The sequence below is a fragment of the Antechinus flavipes genome, chromosome 1 (assembly GCF_016432865.1).
Source record: "Antechinus flavipes isolate AdamAnt ecotype Samford, QLD, Australia chromosome 1, AdamAnt_v2, whole genome shotgun sequence".
NCBI classification, from domain to species: Eukaryota; Metazoa; Chordata; class Mammalia; order Dasyuromorphia; family Dasyuridae; genus Antechinus; species Antechinus flavipes.
The window spans coordinates 333,539,498-333,564,741 of NC_067398.1; the positions used below are offsets into that span (position 1 = coordinate 333,539,498).

The 25,244-nt window shown below is 34.1% G+C and overlaps 1 protein-coding gene across 5 annotated transcripts; it reads left to right on the forward strand.

Annotated features, from left to right (window-relative positions):
- The first annotated feature begins 11,639 nt into the window (after positions 1-11,639).
- ZNF597 (zinc finger protein 597) lies at positions 11,640-22,897 on the forward strand. 5 transcript variants are annotated; one of them, XR_007948661.1, is made up of 5 exons: positions 11,640-11,808; positions 12,921-13,014; positions 14,321-14,447; positions 19,160-19,320; positions 22,685-22,897. XR_007948661.1 is itself a non-coding variant. In XM_051967967.1 (5 exons), the coding sequence occupies exons 2-5, from the start codon at positions 12,985-12,987 to the stop codon at positions 22,691-22,693; spliced, it is 330 nt and encodes a 109-aa protein (XP_051823927.1). In that variant the 5' UTR covers positions 11,649-11,808; positions 12,921-12,984; the 3' UTR covers positions 22,694-22,897. The 5 variants fall into 5 exon arrangements, 4 of the variants coding, with proteins under 4 accessions (XP_051823927.1, XP_051823917.1, XP_051823937.1 ...); XM_051967967.1 differs by having other exon boundaries at positions 11,649-11,808; positions 19,157-19,320; XM_051967957.1 differs by having other exon boundaries at positions 11,650-11,838; positions 19,157-19,320.
- Positions 22,898-25,244: the final 2,347 nt, after the last annotated feature.

A 25,244-nucleotide genomic window follows, 5' to 3' on the forward strand; every position in this document is an offset into this window, starting at 1 on the left:
GACTGTCACCTGTTCCTGAAACACACTTTCTCTAACTCACTTCTTAGAATCCTTAGATTCTTTCATGTTTCAGTGTAGGTACCACATCCCTTAAGGAGCCCTTCCATTTGTTATTGTTCTTTCTCTTTCTCTCCTCAATATATGGGATCCATGTTGTATTCCCATACCCTTAGGAAAATATATGCTTCTGTAGAGTGGGAATTACTATCCTTTGTATTTTTTTCCTGAGAATTCCTAGTGCCAAGTACTATTGCATAAAAAATAAATATTGAATTTAACTTTTAACCACACTTGAATATATAATACAGGCAAATACATGGTGAGTTCTATATCCCTTACAGCAAAGGTTATCTATAGATAAGGTTATAATTATATGTTAGATTATAGATGAGGACTAAAAATTTTTTTGTGATCCCTTCCAATTCTGGTATTCTATAATTCCAAGTTTTAGATGACAAAGAGTCACAGGTCACAAAAAGAGCAAAATCAGTTCTGGGTGACAAAGGAATAAAAATAAAAATTAGATATTCATATATAGGGATGTGACAAATAGGAGTTTTTCATTCCCCAAGAAAATCTAGAGAACCAAGAAAGGTTTTGCAAAGGACAAGGGAGGGCAAGTGAGACTAATGATAAGTCAACTTTTTGTTGCTATCATCTGTTGCCTAATATCAATTTATTAATGATCTGTGATTTCTTCTATTATTGAAGATCATAGTTTATCATCTTTGCCTAAGTCTTCAGAAGATCAAGTGATCTAGTGAGAGTTAATAAGCTAGGAAATGTCAGAAGTGTGATTTGAATTCAGATCTTCCTACCTCTTGGTCTGGCATTCTATTTATCATGCCAGACTATTTTACTTGAGCATTAAAGTACAAGGGACTTTTTTTCTAAATGATTTTACAGATATTTTCAAGGAGGTCAAATTATGAAATAAAGGCTTTGCTAAAAAAAGATGGAGGAGTTCCTTATTAAGTGGAAACATGTTGCACAACAAAGAGAAAGAAGAGGTGGAGGGTGACATAAAGATAACAACAGAAATAATAGTTCACATTACTATAATGCTTTAAAGTTTATGAAACCCTTTTCTCACAGAAACAGAGGGTAACAGTACTTTGTACTTTAGTGCTTTATGGCTTACAAAAAATTTTCCTTACAAAAACTCTAGGAGGTAAACTGTCCAAATGTTATTAACCTAGAAATTATTTTTTTTCATGAGGAGACAGATTTGGAGAGAGTAGGTAACTTGCCCAAGAACAGACAGCTAGTAAGTGACATAGTTGGGAATGAAACAAAGGTCTGAAACTCCTAATATTACATTATGTTGCCTCTCCCTAATACCTATTTACAAACCTACTTTAACTTTTTTTTAATTTTTAATTTTTTTTGCAGTAATCCACCTTAAACTTTAGTTTTAGATTTAAATCCAGCCCATCATTTGAGTCCATCATTAGTGACATTTAGTTTTTAATTCCAACATTTGCATATTAGTTATTTCCCCCAGAGTGTGTTTCCAAGATGTTTTCCATTATCTAAAACTCTCTATGTCCAGACATCAAATGTAAGTTTTTCATTTTTAAAAATTTATTAGTTTTCAACATTTACTTTTATAATATTTTGTTTTCCAATTTTTTTCTCTTTCCCTTTCTCCCTATCCTATCTCCGTCCTGACACAGCAAGCAAATATAATTATACATGTACAATCATATTAAATATATTTCCATGTAGTGAAATAAAAATTAGAACAAAACAACCACAAAAAATAAAAAAACAACCAAAAAGTGAAAATAGAATGCTTCAACCTGCATTCATGCTCCATAATTCTTCTTCTGGGTGTGGATGGCATTTTTCCAGTCTGTCTTTTGGAATTGTCTTGATTACTGAGAAGAGGTAAGTATCAAAGTTGATCATCCACACAATGTTCTACTTTAACTTCAGCACTCTCTGTAACACAATGGGTCAAAATCTATCTGAAAAAGAAAAAACGTTCATGTAGAAATAATGAGACTAAAATGCATTTTGTTTTTTAAAAAATGAAATTAATATTCTCTTTAAACAATCCATTCAAACTGGGCCTCCCAAAAAATCTTTTCAAGTCTTCTGAGGAAAAATTTGCTAATTACCCCAAGAGCATCTTGAACTCCTCAGGGAAAGGAACTATATTAATCCAACATGATGGTACTCTTATTATTTCTACTATCATCATTTAGTGGCTTTCTGGAAGCCCATGATGACCTGTTGCCATCAAGCTCTAACTGAGCCACCACTCTGGGGCTCATTACAAGTGCTACTATTGATCACATTATTTAAAAGTTTTAAATTACTCCAGAGATAATGAGGTAAGTGCTTCCCTTCTGGACTAGCTTCTTTATTAGGCTCTTGGGATCGGGAACTAAACTTTATCTGAAGGTTTCAGAAAAGTGATGGCCTCAAGGGCCCTTTAATAAGCCCAACTTTAAGTAATTTCAGAAACAAGTTAAAGTTGCTCCTGCTAGGAGAAAACAGATCTCTTCTGCTCACCTGGCCTAATTTGTCACTTCCCTCTTATGGGAAGAAGGAAATATTTTCTCAAAGAAAGAGTAGAAAAGGGACTTCATGCACTTTTATGTTTTCACATCAAACCTGACGTTAGATTTTCAATAAGGCTCCAAGGTCACGATTCTCCATGGGCAGCTGTGAGTTGTAACCTGCCTCACCACTTAGTCCAATTTGTATTAATAGTAGTCCTCCCAGAAGGGGAAAGTTAACTCCAACTCAATAATAGATAGATAGTCACTTTAGGAGACTTATTTCTCTCTTTCTCTCTGAGATCTTTCTTTTTTCATTCTTTCTTTCTTTCTTTTTTTTTTTTTTTTTTTTTTTTGAGGCAATTGGGATTGAGTAACTTGCCCAGGGTCACACAGCTAGGAAGTATTAAGTATCTGAGGCCAGATTTGAACTCTGAGACCTCTGTGTTGGTACAGCATAGCATTATTTCACTATCTCCTGTTCAAGGCTTCACTTGTCTAATTAGATTTTTTTTTTTTTTGCCAAAAATAAAGGACATAAGACATTGCTTACTATGGCATGAATTGGACAGATCTACCTTTTGCTTCAATATCAAAGTTCTTCAGAGAAATCTTGAAAATATTCTTGTATTATTTCTTCTGATTTCTATGTAAGCTTTTGGCTTATGTGAATTCTCTATAAAGTCTTTTAAGAAAATGCATTTTTGACATTCAAATAATTTGGTCTATTTATGTAATAGGAATAAACTAGAGACCTATTCAATAAGATCAAGAGTAAAAAAAAATATGTCAAATTATCCCCTCTATTATTTGGAATAGTGCTAGAAAGACTACTTGTAGAAATAAGATAGGAAAAATTAATTAAGGGAGTTAACAGAGGCAAAAAGGGTATAAAATCATCACTTTATACAGATATGATATACTACATAGAAAACCCAAGGGAATCAGCTAAAAAATTAATTGAAGCATTAACTTCATCCAAATAGTAAGAAACAAAGTCACAAAACTGAGCAGGTTTTCTATGTATCACTAATAAAAATCCAGTAGAAAAAGAGAAGAAGTGAACTTCTATTCAAAATAATTGGAGCAGCTATATGGCACAGTGGATAGAGCACCAGCCCTAAAGTCAGCAGGACCTGAGTTCAAATCTGGACTCAGACATTTAATATTTCCTAGCTGTGTGATCTTGGGCAAGTCACTTAACCCCAATTTCCTCAGGGGGAAAAAAAAAACTCAAAACAACCAAAAAAAACCACAAAAAACTAGAAAATGCATGAAATACTTAGGAGTCCATATAGTATGATATACACAGGAACTATAATGATAATGATAATAGCTATCATTAGTGTAGCACTTACTGTGTTGCTCAGCACTTTGCAAATGCTTTACAATTATTGTCTCATTTGATCCTCACAAAAACTCTGGGAGGTAGGTGTTATTATTATTCCTTTGTTTAATTTATGAGATGAGAATTTTAATAGATTTAACAGATGAGAACATTGAGGGAAATAGAAGTTAAGTGATTTGCCCAGGATCACAGAGCTATCAATTGTCTGTCAGATTTACATTATAAAACATTCATTTCAGAATTAGAAATATTAATTGCTCATATAACTAGGAGGTGCCAATATGATAAAAATGATCATTATACCTAAATTAATTTTTTTAGTAACATACCAATCAAACTACCAAAGGATTGTTCTAAAGAGTTAGGAAAAAATAATGAAATTAGAGTCATCCAGGAAACACATGTGGGTTAAACCAGATTGAGGGTAACCAATAGACTTCAAACCTGTTTATGAATTAGAGGATTATCAACCCTAAGCATGTGAGTACTTCCCTTGGCAGAATGAGCAGATGAGAAGAATTTGTTCTAACAGCCATGAAACAGGTGGTTAGAGCTTGGTCAGACACTGACATTCACAGCATTCCAGGCCATCACCAGTCGTACCATTGGATTTCAAAGACTCTGGAAGAGAAAGTGAGACTAGTAATGTTACACAACTCTGCCTGATTTAAATATAATTCATGCACAAGTCAAGAGATCATCCCATGATGTCACTGATCCTCTGAAAATGAAGAATGAATAACAATAATCTATCTCCATGAAGAGAGAAGTACCAGGCTTCATCATCTGTCCTCTGGAAGTCTGATTAATCACTGCATTGTTCAGAGTTCTTAACTCCTACAAACTTGTTTTATTGTATAAATTATTTTTCTTGTTTTGCCTCCTTCACTGTGCATCGGCTTATATAACTTTCTCAAGTTTCTCTGAAACTATTCTTTTTATCATTAATTTTTACAGCATAGTAGTATTCCATTTCATTCATTTGTTATATATAATGTGTTACAAACATTTTCTAACTGATGGATATGTCCTTAAGTTTCAGTTCTTTATCACTTCAAAAAAGCTGCTATAAATCATTTTTGTACATATGGGTTTTTTTTCCTTTTTTTGATTTCTTTGGAGAAACAGGCCAATTACATGTATCACTAGATCAAAGGGTATATATAGTTTAGTGACTTTGGGAGGCAAAGTTCCAAATTGCTTTCCAACATGGCTAGACCAATTCACAGCTACATAAACAATGTATATATGTGTCTGCTTTGTCATAACCCTTTCAACATGGCCATTTTCATTTTTTATCTTTGCCCATCTGATAGGTATGAAATAGCACTTCAGAATTATTTTGATTTGCACTTCTCTAATTCTTACTTATTTGGAATTTTTTGTTGTTTTAGAATCTTGTTTGTTTTGATGAAATGTTTTGTTTTGTCTTTTGTTATCTGATAATGATTTGTATTTCTTCCTTTGAAACTACTTGTTTTTATCCTTTGACTTTTTCTCAAATAGGGAATGATTCATGTTCTTATGAATTTGAATCAAGTTTTAATAAATGTTAAGTATGAAACTTTTATCAGAGAAACTTGCTACAAGGATTTTTTTTCAATTAGCTGTTTCTTTTTATTTTAGTTGCATTTGGTTTTTATGCAAAAAATTTAATTATACATAATCAAAATTGTCCATGTTATCTTCTATGATTTTTTTTCCTTTTTTTTCTGAAGCAATTGGGGTTAAGTGACTTGCCTATGGTCACATAGCTAGAAAGTATTAAATATGTGAGGTGAGATTTGAACTCAGGTTCTGCACACTATCCACTACACCATTTAGCTGCCCCATATGATCCTTTTAAGATCTATAATATCTATTATCTGTATAATCTCTCTATATATCTATATCTATATAATATCTATAAAGCAGCATTCATCAAGATCATTTGGTACTGGTTAAAAAATACGAATAGTGGATCAATGGAATAAGTTAAGAACACAATACCCAATAGTCAATGACTATAGTAACCTAAACTTTGGATAAACCCAAAGCTTCTGGAACAAGAGCTCATCATTTGACAAAAATTGCTGGGGAAACTAGAAACTGGCAGAAAGGAGGCATAGGCTAATGTCTCATACTTAATATCAAGATATGGTCAAAATGGGTTCATTATTTAGAATAAAGGGTGATATTATAAGCCTATTAGGGGAACAAAGGATATTTGCCTTTTAGATCTTTGGAGAAATATGGAATTTATGACCAAACAAGAAATAAAGAACATTATGAAATGCAAAATGGATAATTTTTATTACATAAATTAACAAGGTTTTGCACAAACAAAACCAATGTAGCCAAGATTAGAAGGGAAACAGAAATCTGGGAAACAATTTTTATAGCCTGTTTTTCTGACAAAAGCTCCATTTCTAAATATATAGAGAATTGAGTCAAATTTATAAGAATCTTAGTCAATCCCCAACTAATAAATGGTCAAAGGATATGAACAATTTTTAGAAAAAGAAATTAAAGCTATCTATAGTCATATGAAAAATGCTCTGAATTATTGATTAAAGAAATGCAAATGAAAACAATTCTGATGTACCACATCACATTTATCAGATTGGTTAAGATGATGGGAAAAGATAATGATAAATGTTGGAAGGGATGTGAGAAAACTGGAACATGCATTGTTGGTGGAATTGTGAACTAATCCAGCCATTTTGGAGAGCAATTTGGAACTATGCCCAAAAGGCTATAAAATTGTACATACTCTGATCCAGCAAAGATTTGGGTCTATATCCCAAAGAGATCATAAAACAGGGGGAAAAATCCATATGTGTAAAAATAACAGCTCTTTTTGTAATGTCAAGGAATTAGAAATTGAGCGGGTGGTTATCAATTGGGGAATAATTGAATAAGTTAGGGTAGGAGGAGGTAATATAATATTGTTCTATAAGAAATGATGAGCAGGTTGATTTTTAGAAAAGCCTAGAAAGATTTACATGAATTGATGATGAGTGAAGAGCAGAACTAGAAACACATTGTATACAGTAATAGCAATATTATGTGATGATCAACTAAAATAGACTTAGCTCTTCTCAGCAATATGATGATTCAGGATAATTCCAATAGACTTGGGATAGTAAATGCTATCTATATCCAGAAAGAGAACTATGAAGACTGAATATGAATCAAGGGATATGTTTTCACTTTTTTGTTTGTTTTTTCTTTCTTGTTGTTTTTCCTTTATGTTTTGATTTTTCTTTCCCAGTTTCCACCAGAATGTTTTCTAGTTTTCCCAGAAATTTTTGTGAAATAGTATTTACTCTCAAAACTAAGATCTTTGCGTTTATAAAATTCTAGGCTTCTAGATCTATTTGTTTATATATGTTGTATACTTAATCTAGTTCAGTGATCTACTGCTCTATATTAGCATCAAATAATTTTGAAGATTCTGCTTTTTGTAGCATCTCCATACTGCTAGCCCTCTTTCATTCCCACTTTTTTTTCATTATTTTCATTGAGACCCTTGATTTTTTTTTATTCCTCTAGAGGAATTTCATCATTATTTTTGCCTAGTTCTATAAAAATAATCATCTAGTTATTTGTTTGGTATTTTACTGAATAAATAATATTTTTAGTGTTGGCACTTTATCATATTGGTTCAACTGACACATGAACAATTAATATTTCTCCAATTATCTGGAACTGCATTTTTTTCTGTAAAAAGTGTTTTGTACTTGTAGTCATATAGTTTCTGTCTAGATGGCTTTTTCAAGGAGCTTAGCTAAGAAGAGGAGGACAGGCATGAAATGATCTCCATAAGATAGTGCCAAATTAAATGTGAGGGGATTTTTCCCTTGTTTTTTATTAAAACTTTTTATTTACAAAACATGGGTAATTTTTCAACATTGACCCTTACAAAGCCTTTTGTTCCAAATTATTCTTTCTTTCCCCCACCTTCTTCGCTAAATGGCAAGTAATCCAATACATGTTAAATATGTTAAAATATATGTTAAATCTAATATATGCATAAATATTAAATGTGAGTTTTTAAAAAGAGAACAGAAGCATGAATATCTTTGAAGGCAACTGGGAAGAAGCAAGTAGATAGGGAGAACATGAAGATTAGAGAATAAAAATGATAATGGGGATGAGATGCTGGAGAAATGAAAAGGAATAAGATAAAGGATGCCTTTTTAAAAGATTTGTCTTAAAAAGAAAAAGGGTGGCATCTTCATATGAAATAGGAATGAATAAAGAGATAGTTGGGGGAAATGCCCAAATGATAGTAGAAGAGAAAAGAAAAAGGAACTCTGGGAGAATGGTTTCATTCTTTTTTAATGAAATATGAATGAAATCCATAATTGAGAGAATGAAGATAGGGGATATCTTGAAAAATCAAAATTTGCAAGAAGATAATAAAAAAAAGAAGGGATAGTGCTTAGTAATACCAGATCTTAGACTATATTTGGTACTTAATAAAAAAAGTAAAATATCATACATTAGTTACACAATATACAGAAGTCAATGAATATAGTAAACCTAAAGATTCTTACTGTGGAATTGAGACTCTGGCAAAAATTGTCAGGAAAACTGGAAAGCACTCAGGAAAAAATTAAATTTAGAACAGCATCTCACATGAGCATTTTATACTACAAACTACAACTAACCAAAAATGAATACAAGATCTAGATAAAAAGATAATATCCTAAACAAATTAAAGGAAGAAAGAAGAAAACGTTTTTCGGAACTAAAAAAAAAAAAAAAAAGTGGTTAAAAAAAATTACCACTTTTATTCTATGCTGCATCAAATGAAAAAAGAAACCCTTTACAGATGGGTGAGCTCCTCCATCTGTTCCTGTTTGTGAATGGCATTGTACTCATTGTATTAAGTCCTAAAATACTGCAAAATCTCCTAAATAAAATCTATGATTACTCAAAAGAGTTTGCCTAACTTTCCCTACAAGCAAAACCAAATGGATTAGTAATACTTTTTGTTTAGATTATGATACACAATCAGATAGATTACCAATTGAATTAATCCATCAGTAAATGTGTCTTAAACCCATACTGTAAATGGACACTGAGTAGGGCTTAAAATTGATAAGAACAAAGAGCAGGCTGGACTGTCTTTGGGGAATTACAAAGTTTCTTTAATAATGCTCAGTATTTCTCTGAAAGAAGCATTCATTATTTTTATAGTCTGATTCTGACAAAGACAGCATGATTTAGTAGATAGAATACTGCACTTGCAGTCAGGAGTCCTGTGTTCATAAATTGCTGCTGCCATTCTTTTACTAGCTTATATGATCCTGTGTTTCATTTTTTGAAGAGCCCAGATCAGCCATCTTTGATTCTCTAAATCACATGGGTATCTCCCTTCCTCCCTCTTTATTTTTCTATTCTTCATTTATGTGAGGTTTTCCCCCTTTTTAGAATATAAGCTCTTTCAAGACAAAAACGGGCTTTAAAAAATTTTTTTTCTTTTTTCCCCATAGTTTATTTATTTCTTATTATAGCTTTTTATTTACAAAACATATGCATGGGTAATTTTTCAACATTGACTCTTGCAAAACCTTCTGTTCCAACTTTTCCCCTCCTTCGCCCCACCTCCTCCCCTAGATGGCAGGTAGTTCTTAAATATGTTAAAGTATATGTTAAATATAATATATGTATACATATTTATACAGTTATCTTGCTGCTCAAGAAAGATTTTATCTAGAAAGAAGATTAAAAAAAAAAACCTGAGAAGGAAAACAAAGATGCAAGCAAACAATAACAGAAAGAGTGGAAATGCTATGTTGTGGTCCACACTCATTTCCTATAGTTCTCTCTCTGGGTACATGACTCTCTTCATTACTGAACAATCAGAACTGTTTGAATCATCTCATTGTTGAAGAGAGCCACTCCAGAATTGATCATCATATAGTATTATTGTTGATGTGTATAATGACTTCCTGTTCTGCTCATTTCACTCTGCATCAGTTCATGTAAGTCTCTCCAGGCCTCTCTGAATTCATCCTGCCGATCGTTTCTTACAGAACAATAATATTCCATAACATTCATATACCATAATTTATTCAGCCATTCTCCAATTGATGGGCATCCACTCAGTTTCCAGTTTCTGGCCACTACAAAAAGAGCTGCCACAAACATTTTTTTAGTATCTCTTTTGGGATATAAGCCCAGTAGAAACACTGCTGGATCAAAGGATATATACATTTTTTGATAATTTTTTGAGCATAGTTCCAAATTGCATTCCAGAATGGTTGAATCTGTTCACCGTTTGAACAATGCATCAGTGTCCCAGTTTTCCCGCATCCCCTCCAAACTTCATTATTTTTTCCCGTCATTTTAGCCAATCTGAGAGGTGTGTAGTGGTATCTCAGAGTTGTCTTAATTTGCATTTCTCTGGTCAATAGTGATTTGGAGCACTTTTTCATATGACTAGAAATAGTTTCAATTTCTTTATCTGAAAATTGTCTGTTCATATCCTTTGACCATTTATCTATTGGAGAATGGCTTGAATTCTTATAAATTTGAGTCAATATATTTTGGAAATGAGGTCTTTATCAGAACCTTTGAATATAAAAATGTTTTCCCAGTTTATCTCTTGATAATTTCTTAATCTTGAAAGACAGGCTTTAAAAAAAAAAAACAAAATCCTTACACTTTTAACAGTTTTTGGCACATAGTAAATGCTTAATAGTCAAGAAAAGGAAATAGTGGACATATAAAATTTAGACAAGGCACTGTTCCTGACCTCAAGAAACTTATAATTGGGATGCCCACCGATTGGGGGAGAGCTGAATAAGTCCTGATATGTGATTGTAATGGAATTCTATTGTGCTGTAAGAAATGAACAGACTGATTTTAGGAAAGCATGGAAAGACTTGCATGACATAATGCAGAGTGATCACACCAGGTCTCACAGGCAAGGAGTGTTAAGTGCCTGAGGACATATTTGAACTCAGGTTCTCCTGACTTTAGGACTGGTGCTTTATCCACTGCCTCCCTTAGCTGCCCCAGCAGGAGGATTTCAGAGAGGCCTGGAGAGACTTACATGAACTGATGCTGAGTGAAGGGAGCAGGAGGAGGAGATCACTGTACACGGCAAAGCAAGATACCATGATCAATTCTGATGGACTAGAGAGGTGATTCAGGCCAGTTCCAATGATCTTGTGGAGAGAGCCATCTGTACCCAGAGAGGACTGTTTTGTTGTTGTTGCTTGCTTGTTTTTTGTTTTCTTTCTCATTTTTTTCACTTTTTGTTCTGATTTTTCTTATGCAACATGATAATCGTGGAAGTATGTATTGAAGAATTGCACGTTTATTATATTGGATTGCTTGCCGTCTAGGGGATGAGGTGAGGGGAAGAGAGGGAGAAAAAAATTGGAACACAGGGTTTTGAAAGAATAAATTTTTAAAATGTCTATGCATGTGTTTTGAAAAGAAAAAGTTGTATAAAAAAATAAATTAACAGAAAAAATAAAAGAAAACCGCCATTATTGTCTTGGTTCGGATTCACGAATACTCTGGAGAAAACACTTCTCCCATTCCCAACATCGGTTAAGCAAAACAATTTTTAGGAAAGACTTGTCTCCTTTCTCTCCCCCCTTTTCCAGTAAGGTGCACCCTCTTTAGGCACTTTTTCCTTTGTTTTCCATCTCGAACCCCCAACCCCCGCGAGATTGTAATCAATTGTCGGCGCCTAAGCGTTTAGGGACGCCTACGAACTACATTTCCCATGAAGCCACGCGGCGGTGGGTACCCTACTATCAGTTCCCTAGAGACAGACTTTGTATCCCAGACTGGATGGGCTGTGGGGCGTCCGAATTGAGAACGATGATTGGTTGTGATTTTTTTTTTTTTAAGGGAAGGGGGGGAAAAGCAAGATGGCGACAGGCGAGAAGCATCTCAGTCCCTGATTGGGGCACCTCCCCACCACCTCCAGAGCGGCAGGCCGAGGTGGGGAGATACTTTGAGTGATCCATTCTGGTGAGGAAGGCTCCCCGAGGAGGAGAGGAGGTGGAGGGAGTGCAAAGAGGGGGGAGGGGCCCCAGGTGGAAGAGGAGGCAGCTTTGGGAGGTGAACACTTCTCCCTGAGGAAGGTCTGAGCTCCGGCCGTCGCTCTGCAGAGAACTCTGCAGGCAGGGGCAATGGACATGACTGCCCCTAGCCCTCCTAGCTCCCCCACCCAAACCCCGACTCTGCCTCCGCGCAGGGGACCGAGGTCATTCTACCAGCCACCACCGCCCACCTTCTCCTTTGCTCTACATAGGTTTAACACCAATATCTGTGCCTGCCCTTGTTAAGACCAAATTTTCCTTTTAGTCTATTAATTTTAATTGCAGCCAGTATGGCACAGCGGGTTTCATCGTGGGTGAGTAACTCAAACCTCTTACTAGCCAGGAAAATTTTCAATATATTGTCATTTACTATTGTCACAAAGGTGTTTTGCTCTGGTTTCATAATAAGCGTCAGTATGATCATCTTTGACGGTCACATCCAAATGAAAGTTCCTTTCTTTACAACAAATACTTTAAGGACTTAATTCCATTCCCTTTGCTGTGTTATTCATAGAACAGTACATTGAGCTATCTGGAACCAGAGGGGTGACAAATGGTTAGGAAAGGAAAGGGACTATAATTTTAGAAATATCACTCTGTGAGATACATATTGGTGGAATCAGTATTAGAACTGGAAGGCATAAGCTGGAGATTTCACTACAGGTCAGTAGCAATGTCCTCGTTTTTGCTTCCTGATTGAGTTAAAAAACATTTTCACTTTCTTATCCCACTAAGCAGCATGTGCATGGTGGTCCATGGCCAGCTGTATGCTGTTGGCTCAGCACTTTTTTTTTCTCAGGAGGGAACTATAGCTACATCATTTGGATACCAGTCTATTCTCTTCAGGTAGTCTCAGTATATGGGAATTTGCAGTGGATGTTTCTTCATCCTTCCATCTTCCTCCCTATCCATTTGCAAAGTGAAATAACCTTAATAAGTATGGATAAATTTTGCATATTAACTAGTAAGGAGTATAAAGCATGACTCTTAGGTGAATTCTTTCTTCTTTAGCTCTCTCTGTTCTCCAGCATCCTGTTCTTCCTGAAGAGGGAGAGCCCCAGAGATCAGGAAATAAATGGCTTCTATCCATGCTGCTGGAACCCAGGTAATGTACTGTTCATGTCTTCCTTCTGAAAGAATACCCTTTGTTTCAGAACAAAGCCTGTCCCCCCAAAACACTGAAATTAATCCATCTTTTATGAACAAAGTTCTTATATTTGCTCAGAACTCCAAGCTCAGTGAGAGTTTGAGGCAATAGCATTAATTTAATTTCCTTTTTCTTTGTGCCTTTTCTTTCTCTCCCTTTCCCATTCTGGAATGAGAGTTAACTTGATGAATGAGAAAAGCTTCAAGGTTTGAGTTAGTCTCCATTCCAAAGTTTGTTAAGAAACTAAGGTGTGTCAATGTTGCTTGCTGATAAGGAATCAGGGTTAGGGAAGGACTTAACAGGGAAAACCTTTACTAGCTGTCCCTCTGAGTTTGAGAACTATCCTCTAGCTTGTACTAAAGACACTGCCTAAATTTCTCAGCAAATTTTCCCCCTTTTTTTTTTTTGGTGGAATTCAGATATATCTAAATAATAAATCTAATATCAACTGCGAAATATATATATATATTCGACATCTTTTGCTTCCTAATTTTATGGCTATCTCTTTCTTTGTTTGCATTGTCATCAATAAACACAGAAATATGAGATCATAGAACTGGAAGAATTTTAAAAGCTTACCCTAATTGAAATTCCTTATTTTTTCAAATTCATGAGATATTTGCTATATGTGAGCTGCTTGTAATCTTTATATTTTTAGCTTGGAGAAAAGATTTTCCAGAACTCGATTACTGCTTTTCAAATATTTGAAAGGCAGCATGGCATAATGAATATTTGGGGTCAAGCATAAAAATAGTTCAACATAAAAAAATGTTTTATTTGGAAATAAAAGGTTATTTCCAAAGGTTATACATACTGGCTGTGTACCTTTGGAAGTCACTTAACCCTTACATGTCCTAAGGAAATCAGTGACTACCAACAATATAAATGGAAAGGAAACAAAACAAAACTAAATGCCTTATAATTATAACTACCAAGCTTGGACCTAGAGAAGAATTAAGAAAATATACTTCCCTTCTTTGCAGAAGTAGGGGGACTAAAGATATGGGAATACTGCATATACTATCAAATATGGTTAATGTATTGGTTTTGCCAAACTGTTTTATCTTTAAAAAATAAATTCTTTGTAAGAAGGGATGGTGAGGTGGATTGCGAAAGATGTTTATAAATAAAGGTGATATAAAAAAAATTAATAAAACTTTATTAAAAGAGGGATTGACTTAAATGGATTTTTTCACATGGAGAGAAACTTCCATACTGAATCCTCATTCATAGGGGTTGGGTGGGGTGTCTTATGTTGTTTCAGGCACCTCTGATGTTCGAAGATTTAGCTGTCTATTTCTCCAGAGAGGAATGTGTGAGTCTGGATTCTTCTCAGAACCCTCTTTGCTGGGAACCTGTGCCAAAGAATTGCAAGGATCTAATCTCATTTGGTAAGGTCTTCATTTGGTAAGGGCAGTTTGGGACCAGAACCTTAATAGTTTTGGAAGAGCTCATTCCTATTCAATTTATAAACCTATTTCCTTAATAGCTTTGAATTTATCCTCAGTTATGAAGAGAAAACAGTTTTTATATATTTATATAGTAAGTTCCTTTGGAATCATGGGACTGTGAGGTATTTTTTTGGGGGGGGGTAATTTTATTGTTATAAATTAGTAGAAAATGGAGTACATTATTTGGGAGAACTTCTAGAGTTGGGTCACCTCCAGTAATATGGTATAAGAGAATCCATAATATTTTTTTTAGTCTTGATCTGTGATTTCAATAGTATAATTAACTCCTTATGAGAATACTCCATCTACCAATACAGATTGTCAACTATCTTGAAACTTACTGTTTTAGAGAGTAGTTTGAGATAATTAGAAATTAAGTGACTTGTCTAGGGTTACACAGCAAGTATATGACAGAGATGGGATCTTATATTAATATATTAAGAAATGAAAACAAGGACCAGTAAAAACTGGGCTTTAATTGCAGAAGTTCCTTCAGTATGGGATATCATGTATTATCATTTTGAGTTGACATACACTGATGTATATCCCTATGATAGTTCTGTGCCTCTCTCTCCTACAGGTATACTTGTTTCCAAATGCTCTTGACCAAGTACCTATCTACCCATCTATGAGGTTCTGTTCCAGGGAGAGGCTTTGCCTTTTTTGTTATTAATGACTTCTTACATGAATTTCCTGGAGCATCTTAAAAAAGCAAACCAGATATTTTGTGGGGAGTTTCTGTTTTATTCCCCAACTACCTCAAGCCTGGTTACCTAAGCCAACTCTTAAGTTAATCCTTTAGCAAAACAAAAATTCTTTTGTAATATGAATAATTAACCATATGATGTATATTTTTTTAAAATAAATTCAGGTTTTTAAAATTGAATTTTCTTAAATTGGGAGAACATCTATAGGTATTTAATATTACTATATTTTTATTAAATTTTATGCAAAATGTCCTCAGATTTACAATACTATTTTTTATGATGTTGAAAACACAAAGCAATAAAAATATGATGCAATGGCAATGAATTTAATTCATTTCATATTTATTAAATATCTTCTTTTTGCAATGAGAAATAAAAAATATGACAAATTGTTAGAAAAATTCATTTAAAAAAGTTCATCGTAGAATAAAGCACTAAATAGAAAGCAACCAAGTGGCAGAATGTATTAATTAGATGTAAATGCAAGTGATATCATAAAAAGAAAAGATCAATGGAATTATTAAGGCAGGTTCCATTAAGGAAGTGATCCAAACACAAGCATAAAAACAAAACAAAACCAACTTGAATTTAGATAGATGGAGTAGTTAGGGGAACAGAATGATCCAATGCATAGTTGCAGTCATGGCATTTGGGGAAGATTGCATTAAGGAGGCAGGTATGACTGGATTAAAGATTGGAATAGTGTTTAGGAAGTAAAAGAAAAGCCAGATTACAAATAGCCATGAATATTAGGATGAGGGGTTAGGACCCAATATACCAAACAATGGGAAGTTATTGAGTGTTTTTTTGAGTTTATGATGAATATCATTATTTTAGAAAGATTGGTGCTGTGGAAAATGTATTGGAAATTTATTGGAATGTATTGGAATTCCAATACTTATGTATTGGAAAGACGGAGACTAAGAGATATGTGCCAGGTAAGAGGAAGCTGTAATCCAAATATGAGGCAATGAGATGTTGGACTTAGGATGTGATAGTAAGAGTAGAAAGATTCAGATTTTGAAAAATCACAGGGATTTGATAGTTAATATAAAAAAAAAAATAAAAATGATTGGTATGATGAGATTGGGTCGTTGGTTGTAAAATTAACTGAAATGAGCAATCTGAGAAAGTAGGTTGAGAAGAGGGAAGTCAATGAGTTCTATATAGTAGATAAATCGAGTTTGAGGCAGATGGGGCATCCAAGTCAATGTTATTGAATAGGCACTTAGGATTATGAAACTAACATGTATTATTTGCCATTTGGGGAGAGGGTGGTGAAAAGGGAGGGGAAAAATTGGAACACAAGGTTTTGCAAAGATTAATATTGAAAAATTGTCCATGCATATGTTTTGAAAATTAAAAAGCTTTAATAAAAAAAGGAATATGAAACTGATTCTTTTGTCAGAAAAGAGACTAGGGTTTGGGGAATCATTAGCATTCAAGTGAGAATTGAAACTATGACCAAGAAAATGAAAAGAGAAAAGAAGCTGAAGAATGAGCTTTGGGTGGGATGAGGAAAAAGATATTGATAGCATGATATAATAAAAAGAGCACTGTTTTTGGTGTCAACAGATGTAGGTTCAAGTCCTAGCTCTTCCATTTATTTGTTGTGTGACCATATGTGAGTCATTTTAAAACCATTATCCTTGATTTTAGTTTCCTCATTTGTAAAATAAAAGGAATGGACTCTCAGTGACCTCTGAAACCTCTTCTAGCCTACTGTAAAGAGAAGAAGAGAAAGAGAATAGTATATTATTAGAGATACTGAGAGAGAAGAGAGTTTTAAGGAAGAAAGGATAGCTAGTAGTGTTAATTGTAACAGAGAACTCAGGGAGAGAGAAAGGGTGATTATCTAAAAGTAGTCCCAGTAACCTAGAAAAAGTTTGACTCCGTAGAATGAAAACTTTTTTTTAATGTCACTGGTTTAGGGAAGGAATGGGTAATGAAGAAATGGGAGTGATGAAGCTACTCCAATTGTTTAAGAAATTTGTAAAGAAAGAAAAATCCTATATATGTTTGAAGGCAAGATAAAAAGTGCTGATGAAGCTGACCATGTTGGAGAATGGGGAAAGAACGAGAGAAAGATTCCTTAAGAAGAGGAAAAGATGAGAGCTAAAACATATATGTGGACAGAGGGGAAGATTGGCTGGAGAGAAATGACATAGAAAGATAGGTCTTCCTCTAAGACTAGAGGGAAAGTTGAATAAAATATAGAGAACAAAGAATGATTTTAGTGCTGTCGAATGAGGAAAAAATTTGTCCTAATTAAGACAAATACTCTATACCTTCCAGTTAAACTTTTCAAGAGAATTCTTGTAATATAGATCCCACTAACTTATTAGTTTTTATATTCAGAGGGTGAGATGAGGTATGTAGTGTTGGGACCATTTCTAGCTTGATTATATAGAATAGAGTGATAAAATATGAACAAAAGTGATTAGGTAAGAATAAAGAGATAGTTGAAAGTGTTCAGTGTGCTTTGGGTTTTGATTCTATTAGACAGGATCTTGTGGTGGAGGGTATTACCTACATATAGTACTTTGGTTTTTCTTTAATTATTCAAAATTCATTATTTCATTGATAATCTTTCTAATAATGCAGGTCACAACTCTTAATAGATGACATTACTTAAGAGGCAAAAAATTCACCTAGGGATGGACCTTGACTTAAAGAGGAGGAAAAACAGGATCAATCTATCAAAGTTCTGCCATCTCACCAATTTCTAATGAAATGACTAGTCATTGCAAGTAATTTATTGGTTTGATCTAGCGATTTAAAAAAAAAAAACAAGAAGTTTTTTTTCAGAACTAAGGGGCTGCCAGGGTTTTATTTGGAGAATTTAAGTTGAAATCCATATTGTGTTTAGCTGTGTAAGAGAACAAAGTTAGGAGTTATGAGGAAGCCCTAGAACTATGAACTCATCCTTTATTATCATTCTCTTATTAAGAGGACTCAGAAACATCATGAGTTCATTCCTCATACAATAACTATGGGCTGTCTGTCCCATGGTCCAATTGTTCAGGTGTTTTGAAAATCTTATAGATATCATAGGATCATAAATTTAGAGTTAGAACAAACCTTAGTTCATTATGCCCAAATCCCTCATTTTGCAGATGAGGAATTTTGAGGCACTACTAACTAAGTCCAAGGTCAAACACCAATAAGTTTTTCAGATCTGAAAGACTTCAGATCAGGCATCCTATCCTGTTATGTCAACCTGTATATTTGCATATTCTCCCAGAGGTGATGACTTTTAACTACTCACCTTCCCACCTTCATTAGAGTTTCTCATGTCTCCAGGAGAAGATACCCAATAAAATCTGGTGACTATAACTCTTCTCTTCAAACTAAATTAACAAATCAGTGTTCCCATGAATATTAGATCAAATTTATATAATGCTAATAGTTTATTTTTAAAGAAAAATAAGTCCACTATTTCCCTTAAGAGAGGAAATGTGCTTCTTTCTCTTTCCTTCTTTGAGAGCACTAAATCCAGGCCTAATCAAATGTGAATTTGCAGCTGGAAGAATTTCCCAAATATTGTCAGAGAAACAAAGGTTCTCATGTTTCCAGAAGAAGATAGCTAATGAAATCTGGTGACTATAACTTTCTCTTTGAACTTAATCAACAAACCAGTGTTCCCATGAATATTAGTTCACATTTATATGATGCTAATAATTTGTTTTTAAAGAAAAATAAGTCCACTATTTCTCTTAGAAGGGGAAATGTGCCTCTTTCCCTTTCCTTCTTTGAGAGCACTAAATCCCAGGGCTAATCAAATGTGAGTTTGCAGCTGGAAGGAAGAATTTCCCAAATATTATCTAACTCAGCCCCAATATAGTCAGGATTCAACATAAATAGAACTCACTTGCAGACTTTTTTGTCTCCATATCACACATCACATGGAAGGCTGGTATTTGGATTCTCTCTTTGTGTCAGCAGGAGACAACAGTGAAAAGGAAGAGGAAAATTTTCAACAAGAAAATCCAGAAAATGGAGATCTAGAAGCAGTGCCTGCAGAATGGTACAAAAGAGACATTCCCCTGCATCCTAAATTGGGAAGGGACAGTGAGAATGAACCAGGATTCCCTGATCAGAAAAGGGTAGGTATGTCCATGCCTCAAGAAAAGAGATTTATAAGTCTTTTGATCACTATTGAAAATTCCACTCAATTTGAAGAACTTTCCCATTTTGTAGAAACTAGAATCTCTTGCCTCCAAGAACAGTCAGCACCAACATCCTTTAAATGTCTCCTGTGTGATAAAGCTTTCATCAAAAGATCATACCTTATTTCACACCAGAGAAGCCACACAAGAACAAAACCCTATAAATGCATTGTCTGTGAAAAAACCTTCAATAAGAAGTCAAATCTTAGTGCTCATGAGAGAGTCCATACAGGAGAAAAGCCGTATAAATGTGACGCTTGTGGAAAACATTTTGCTCAGAGATCCAACCTTGTTGCACATGAAAGAATACATAAGAAATCCCAAACATATGAATGTGTTAACTGGGGGAAAAACTTCAGTCGAAGAACACATCTTATTCACCATGAAACTATCCACCTGGTAGAAAGTACTAATAACTGTGATAAGTGTGGGAAAAGCTTCATTTGTAAATCAAAACTTATACAGCATCAAAGAACCCATACAGGAGAAAGACCCTACAAGTGTTCAACATGTGATAAAAGATTTAGTCAGAAATCAGATGTTTTAATTCATCAGATAATTCATACTGGCGAGAAACCTCATAAATGTACTGAATGTGGCAAAAGCTTCACTCAGAAAACAAATCTTGCTAGACATAAGAAAACACATACGGGACAGAAACCCTACAAGTGCATTGACTGTGGAAAAAGTTTTGGTAGACTTTCACACCTTATTACACATCAGAAAATCCACACAGGAGAGAAACCCCATAAATGTAATCAATGTGGCAAAAAATTCATTTGGAACTCAGATCTGATACACCATCAGAAAATTCATAATGAAGAAAAACCTTATAAATGTCCCATATGTAAGAAAAGATTCACTAAGAATTCAAATCTTGCTGCCCATCAAAAAATTCATACAGGAGAGAGGGCTCATAAATGTAACAACTGTGAAAAAAGCTTCAGTCGGAGTTCACATCTACTTACACACCAGAGGATCCATACTGGAGAAAAGCCTTATAAATGTCTCATGTGTGAGAAGAAGTTCAATTGCAGTTCAAATCTGATTACTCATCAGAGAATACATACTGGAGAAAAACCATATAAATGCACAATGTGTGAGAAAAGTTTTAGTCGCAGCTCAGACCTTGTTAATCATGAAAGAACCCACACGGGAATAAAGCCATTTAAGTGTGCTATATGTAAGAAAAGCTTCAGTCGAAGTTCCCACTTGATAACTCACCAGAGAATCCACACAGGAGAGAAACCCTTCAAATGTGTCAAATGTGGGAAGTGTTTTAGTGATAAATCATACTTCAGTTACCATCAAAAAATTCACATGCATTAGAACTGAAGAAGACTATGTTAAGATGGCAGAAGATGCTAAAATGGATGGAACTAACTAGAAACTCAGTGAACAAAATTAGAATCTGAAGGCTGAATGTTTTGGGAAATGTAAAGATGAAATTTGATGTTTAGTTGTATAAACAGAAATATTTTATATTTGTGTTGATGTTAGTTAAAAGATGAATTGTTCAAGGTAAATGATACCAACCTAAAGAGAAAAGCTGCAGTTTACTGCCTCTCATTATTAATTCCCACAAAGTTGTTCTGTTCCTTGCCTTTTAATACCATTGTGTTTCCTATGGTTGTGTTGTAGGATGCATAAGCAAAGAAGCATTGGGATAATGAAGAATAAGTTTTTTAAGGTGGCTAAGAACACCAATTTAGTTGGAAATAGACTTTTGACAAAACAAAATTAGAATTTGAAAATCAAGTGATCTGGACAGTAGAAAGATAAAGTTTAAAGTTCAGATTTATGAATAAATTTTATATTTGTGTTGGTTGGTCAAAACATCAGATGGATTTTTCAATGATACTACCTTGATGAGAAAAACTAAAGGGATTGTTTTCTCATGGATCCCCACAATTAAAACTGTTCCATTGTCCTTTTAATACCGTTTGGTTTCTTCAGGTTACATTCTGGGGTAGATCCCTAGGTGGTGAATATGCCATTCTCTGGTCTACCTAACTCCAGTCTAATAATATCAAACTATCATTCTGCTGCCCTAGTCAGAAAATGAGTGGGATACTTGACTATAAAATAATGTAACTCATTTATTTTTTAAACAGTCAGGCCACAATTTTGAGGTCTCAGTATTGGAATTTTCAAAGTAGTTCCCTCTTGGAAGCTACAAACATATTTCATTAATACTGCTTTTGTTCAAGGCATATGTGAAATTATTCTTTGGGAAGTAGGTTTAGAGCTTATCACATACTTCTTTGAATATCCCCATCATCCTTCGATTGTGGATTTGGTTTTTGGAAACAGTCAAAAGTTATTCTGAGCTAAGATGCAGCTTTGACCACTTGGGTTCAAACAATAAGGTGTGACTAGAAAGTAGTAAGACTAACTTTCCATGTGTGTATTTTGAATGGAGTTCCAAAGAGGATTTGCTAAAGTGTTTAGAACAGCATCATTGGAATAAGGGTAAGGCTTTGAAGACAGCCTTCCTATTAGAGCATCAAAGATGTAGTATGGTATCATGGAAGAAGCCTTGGATTCAGAAGATTTAGGGTTCATATCTTGGTTCAACCATTTATAATTTGTCTGTGGCCAAGTAACTACTCTCTGAGCTCTGGTTTCCCCTCACTGTAAAATGAAGATAATACCTTTCAGCAACCTTATAGGGTTGTTGCAAGGAAACACATTTATAAACTATTAAATACTTTAGGGAGTTATTTTTGTGAGATAAGTTGTGGAGTCTTTACTAAAGTAGTCTTTAAGAGTCACAGTTCTTTTTCAGTTTTTTTTTTTTAGTCTTTTTTTCATAAATGAATCTCTTCAATTCCTTATCAATGTTAAGACTTCTCTTTTTCCCCTTTTCTTGGTTTTGTGAGAATGAAGCATTTCAGAAGTCTGTACTTTAAAAGTCAATGGGAGAAGCAAAGAAATATTGCCATTTCTGGATTAATCATGTGGAGATTGTCCTCCAAATTATACAGATTTTTTTTGTTCAGATACAATGGAATATTACCATGTTCATATGGTAGTATATATTCCTCAAAAATCTCATGTAAAGTTAAATTATTTTAACTGGATTAGTGGAGTTTGTCATTTAAAGGAAGGCTGTGTGTGTGTGTGTGTGTGTGTGTGTGTGTGTGTTTCTTAATGTGAATGATCTTCCTCAATCCCTGCCAATTAAGTTAAAAAAAAATCTAAATGTCTCCATATTGGTTTTGCTTAAAGGTATATCTATATTGTGTACTCATCATCACTACTCTACTTAATGAATTTCTTTTTTTATTAACATTGACAGGTGCTTTAGTCAGCCAGTGGTTCTCAGATTATTCACTTTGGGACCCTTCTTTCGCAGAACAAAAGGACTAGCATCCAGCAGAATGCCTTGTACATAGAACAACTGTTTTTAATTGAATATCAACTCCACCTACTCCTGCCATGGCAAAAGAAACAAAACCATTTTGATCCCAATCACGGTAATTTAGTAAATGATAAATCTGTTTTCAAAACATTTGTGTGTGTCCTTGGTTGAATCAACTTAAATCTCTCTAGGCTTTAGTATCTTCATCTGTAACAATAATAATGAGAATAATTCTTATGAATTATTCATGAGAATATAGCTACATAATGCCTTATGCTTTCTAAATAGCCTCACAAAAATGAAAGGGTTAGTTAAAATTATGTCTAAAGTTCCTTTCCTTTCTAAAATTCCACGACTGCTTTTGAACACAATTTGAAATCTACAATGTCCTCTAATTCTATTTTTTAAAACAGCAAAAAGTAGCAAAAACAAGATGTACACATTTTAAATTCAGCATTTCAGGTGAGGCTAAGAAACCATTTCTCTGGTCCAGTGGCAGTGGCAGGAAAAAAAAAACTCTTAAACTGTGACACTTAAAACAAAAATGAAAATATGTAAATACAAATTTACCTTTCAACCTGATGATAGGCATCTATGATTTATCTAAATAAAATACTGTTAGGCTGAATTAATATAAAGTATCTGGACCACAGGAAAAGTTATAGGCACATTCTACTTTCTTGGCAAAACCAAATTAATAGTATTGTATTAAATTTTGGACACCACAATTTCAGAAGCGTATTGATAAACTGTAGTTTGTCTAGGGGAAAGTAACAAAGACAGTGTGAGAATTATGTCATAGAGGGAATGATTAAGTTAATAAAAAATATCTAGTTTAGGTTCCCTAAGGAGAGACATACTGTCTATCTTAAATATTTAAAATGATGTTCACATAGAAGAGTAAGTAGATCTATTTATTGTTCCAAAGAGCAGAAGTGAGAAAAATGGCTAAAAGTTATAGGAGGATAAATATTGGCCCATTATGAGAACTAGCAACTCCAGCTAGAGATGTTATTTTTTTTTAATTCTATTATATATTGGGGGGAAGGAAGAGGAGGAAGAAAGGAAACATGGGTCAGACCTTGCACTTAGAAATTTTGCAAATAGTATCTCATCTGGTCCTCACAATAATCCTGAGAGGTAGGTGCTGTTATTACCTGTATTTTACAGGTAAGTAAACTGAAGCAGACAGAGTTAAGGGATTTGTCCAGAGTCACAGTTAATAAATGTCAAATTTGAACTCAAATCTTTCTGACTCCGGTCAGATGCTCTGTGCATTCTGTTGCCACCTAGCTGCCCCTAATATGACTTATTATACCATACATAAGCTGCCAACTTGTCGGAGTTATACTTTATATCCCATACTTTATATGTGAGATGTTAGATTAGATAAATAGGACACTTATTAAAAATGTACTCTGTGTTAGACACTGTACTAAGCCCTGGGAATAAAAATATAAAGCAAGCAAGGTAATCCTTTGTTCTAAGGAACTATCTTCTTAAATAGAATAACACATAAAGGAGAACGGCAAAGATGGGGTGGGTGGGAAAGGCGGTTGGAAGTTAGGGCAAGATGTGGACTTTTTTCATAACAAGACAAAATAAACACTCATCTATGAGAACCAAGAAATCCAGAGGCAGAATCCAAGGTCAGGGTGGAGACAGGTGGGTGGGTGGGGAAGTGTACCAATATTAGGATAATGGAAAGGGCTAAGGTTTCTTCCAACTTTAGGATTGTCACCTTTATTTGAGCCAAATACTTGGTATTATTCTGTGAACTTTTGAATAGTTAATTTCCAATTTGTTCTGAATTAGTTATATCTTTAGATGTTAGTTTCATTATTTAGTTTGAAGATTATGAATTTTTAGAACTCAGATACCATATTCAAATGTAAGCATAAAAATATATTGCCAGAAAAAAATTAAAAATAAAAAATATATATTGCCAGGCCAAATATGAATAATTTTTAAACCTTTTCCATCATTTCATACCATATATGCCATGGGTACTCTTTGAGATATTAAACAAGATTTAATAATATGAAATTGGGTGATATGGTGCTTATACCATGTTATTATACTTTGTCACATAAATATAATGTTATAATACAATAATAATAGTTTGCATTTATAGTTTATAGCTTACAGAGTATTTTCCTCACAATAATCCAGTGAGGTAGATAATATAAGGATTATTAGGCACATTTTGCAGATGAAGAAAGTAGAGGTTCAGTGATTTGCCTATAGTCAAACAGAAAGTAAAAGCCCATGATTAAGCTGGGTTTTCTGTTTTCCCAAGACTAATGTTCTTTTTAGGATACTATGTTATTTCTCCTACCACTTTTATGGTGCCCTTTTTATATGATGCTATATAGCATATGTCATCCTGTAACTGACAATAAGGAAAGACTATCTGGCTTATTTGATTTTAAGTGCATAGATATGAAGCTGGAGGAGACCTTGGAAATCACCTGGTCCAGTTCCCTTGTTTTACAGA

Bases quoted from the DNA above. Each gene is read 5' to 3' on its own strand.
- ZNF597 (XM_051967946.1), top strand. From the start codon at position 11,686: ATGATTGGTTGTGATTTTTTTTTTTTTAAGGGAAGGGGGGGAAAAGCA. The intron at 11,809-12,920 runs GTGGGGAGATAC...TTTCTTCTTTAG, and splicing joins CTCCAGAGCGGCAGGCCGAG to CTCTCTCTGTTCTCCAGCAT. The intron at 14,448-22,684 runs GTAAGGTCTTCA...TAACATTGACAG, and splicing joins CAAGGATCTAATCTCATTTG to GTGCTTTAGTCAGCCAGTGG.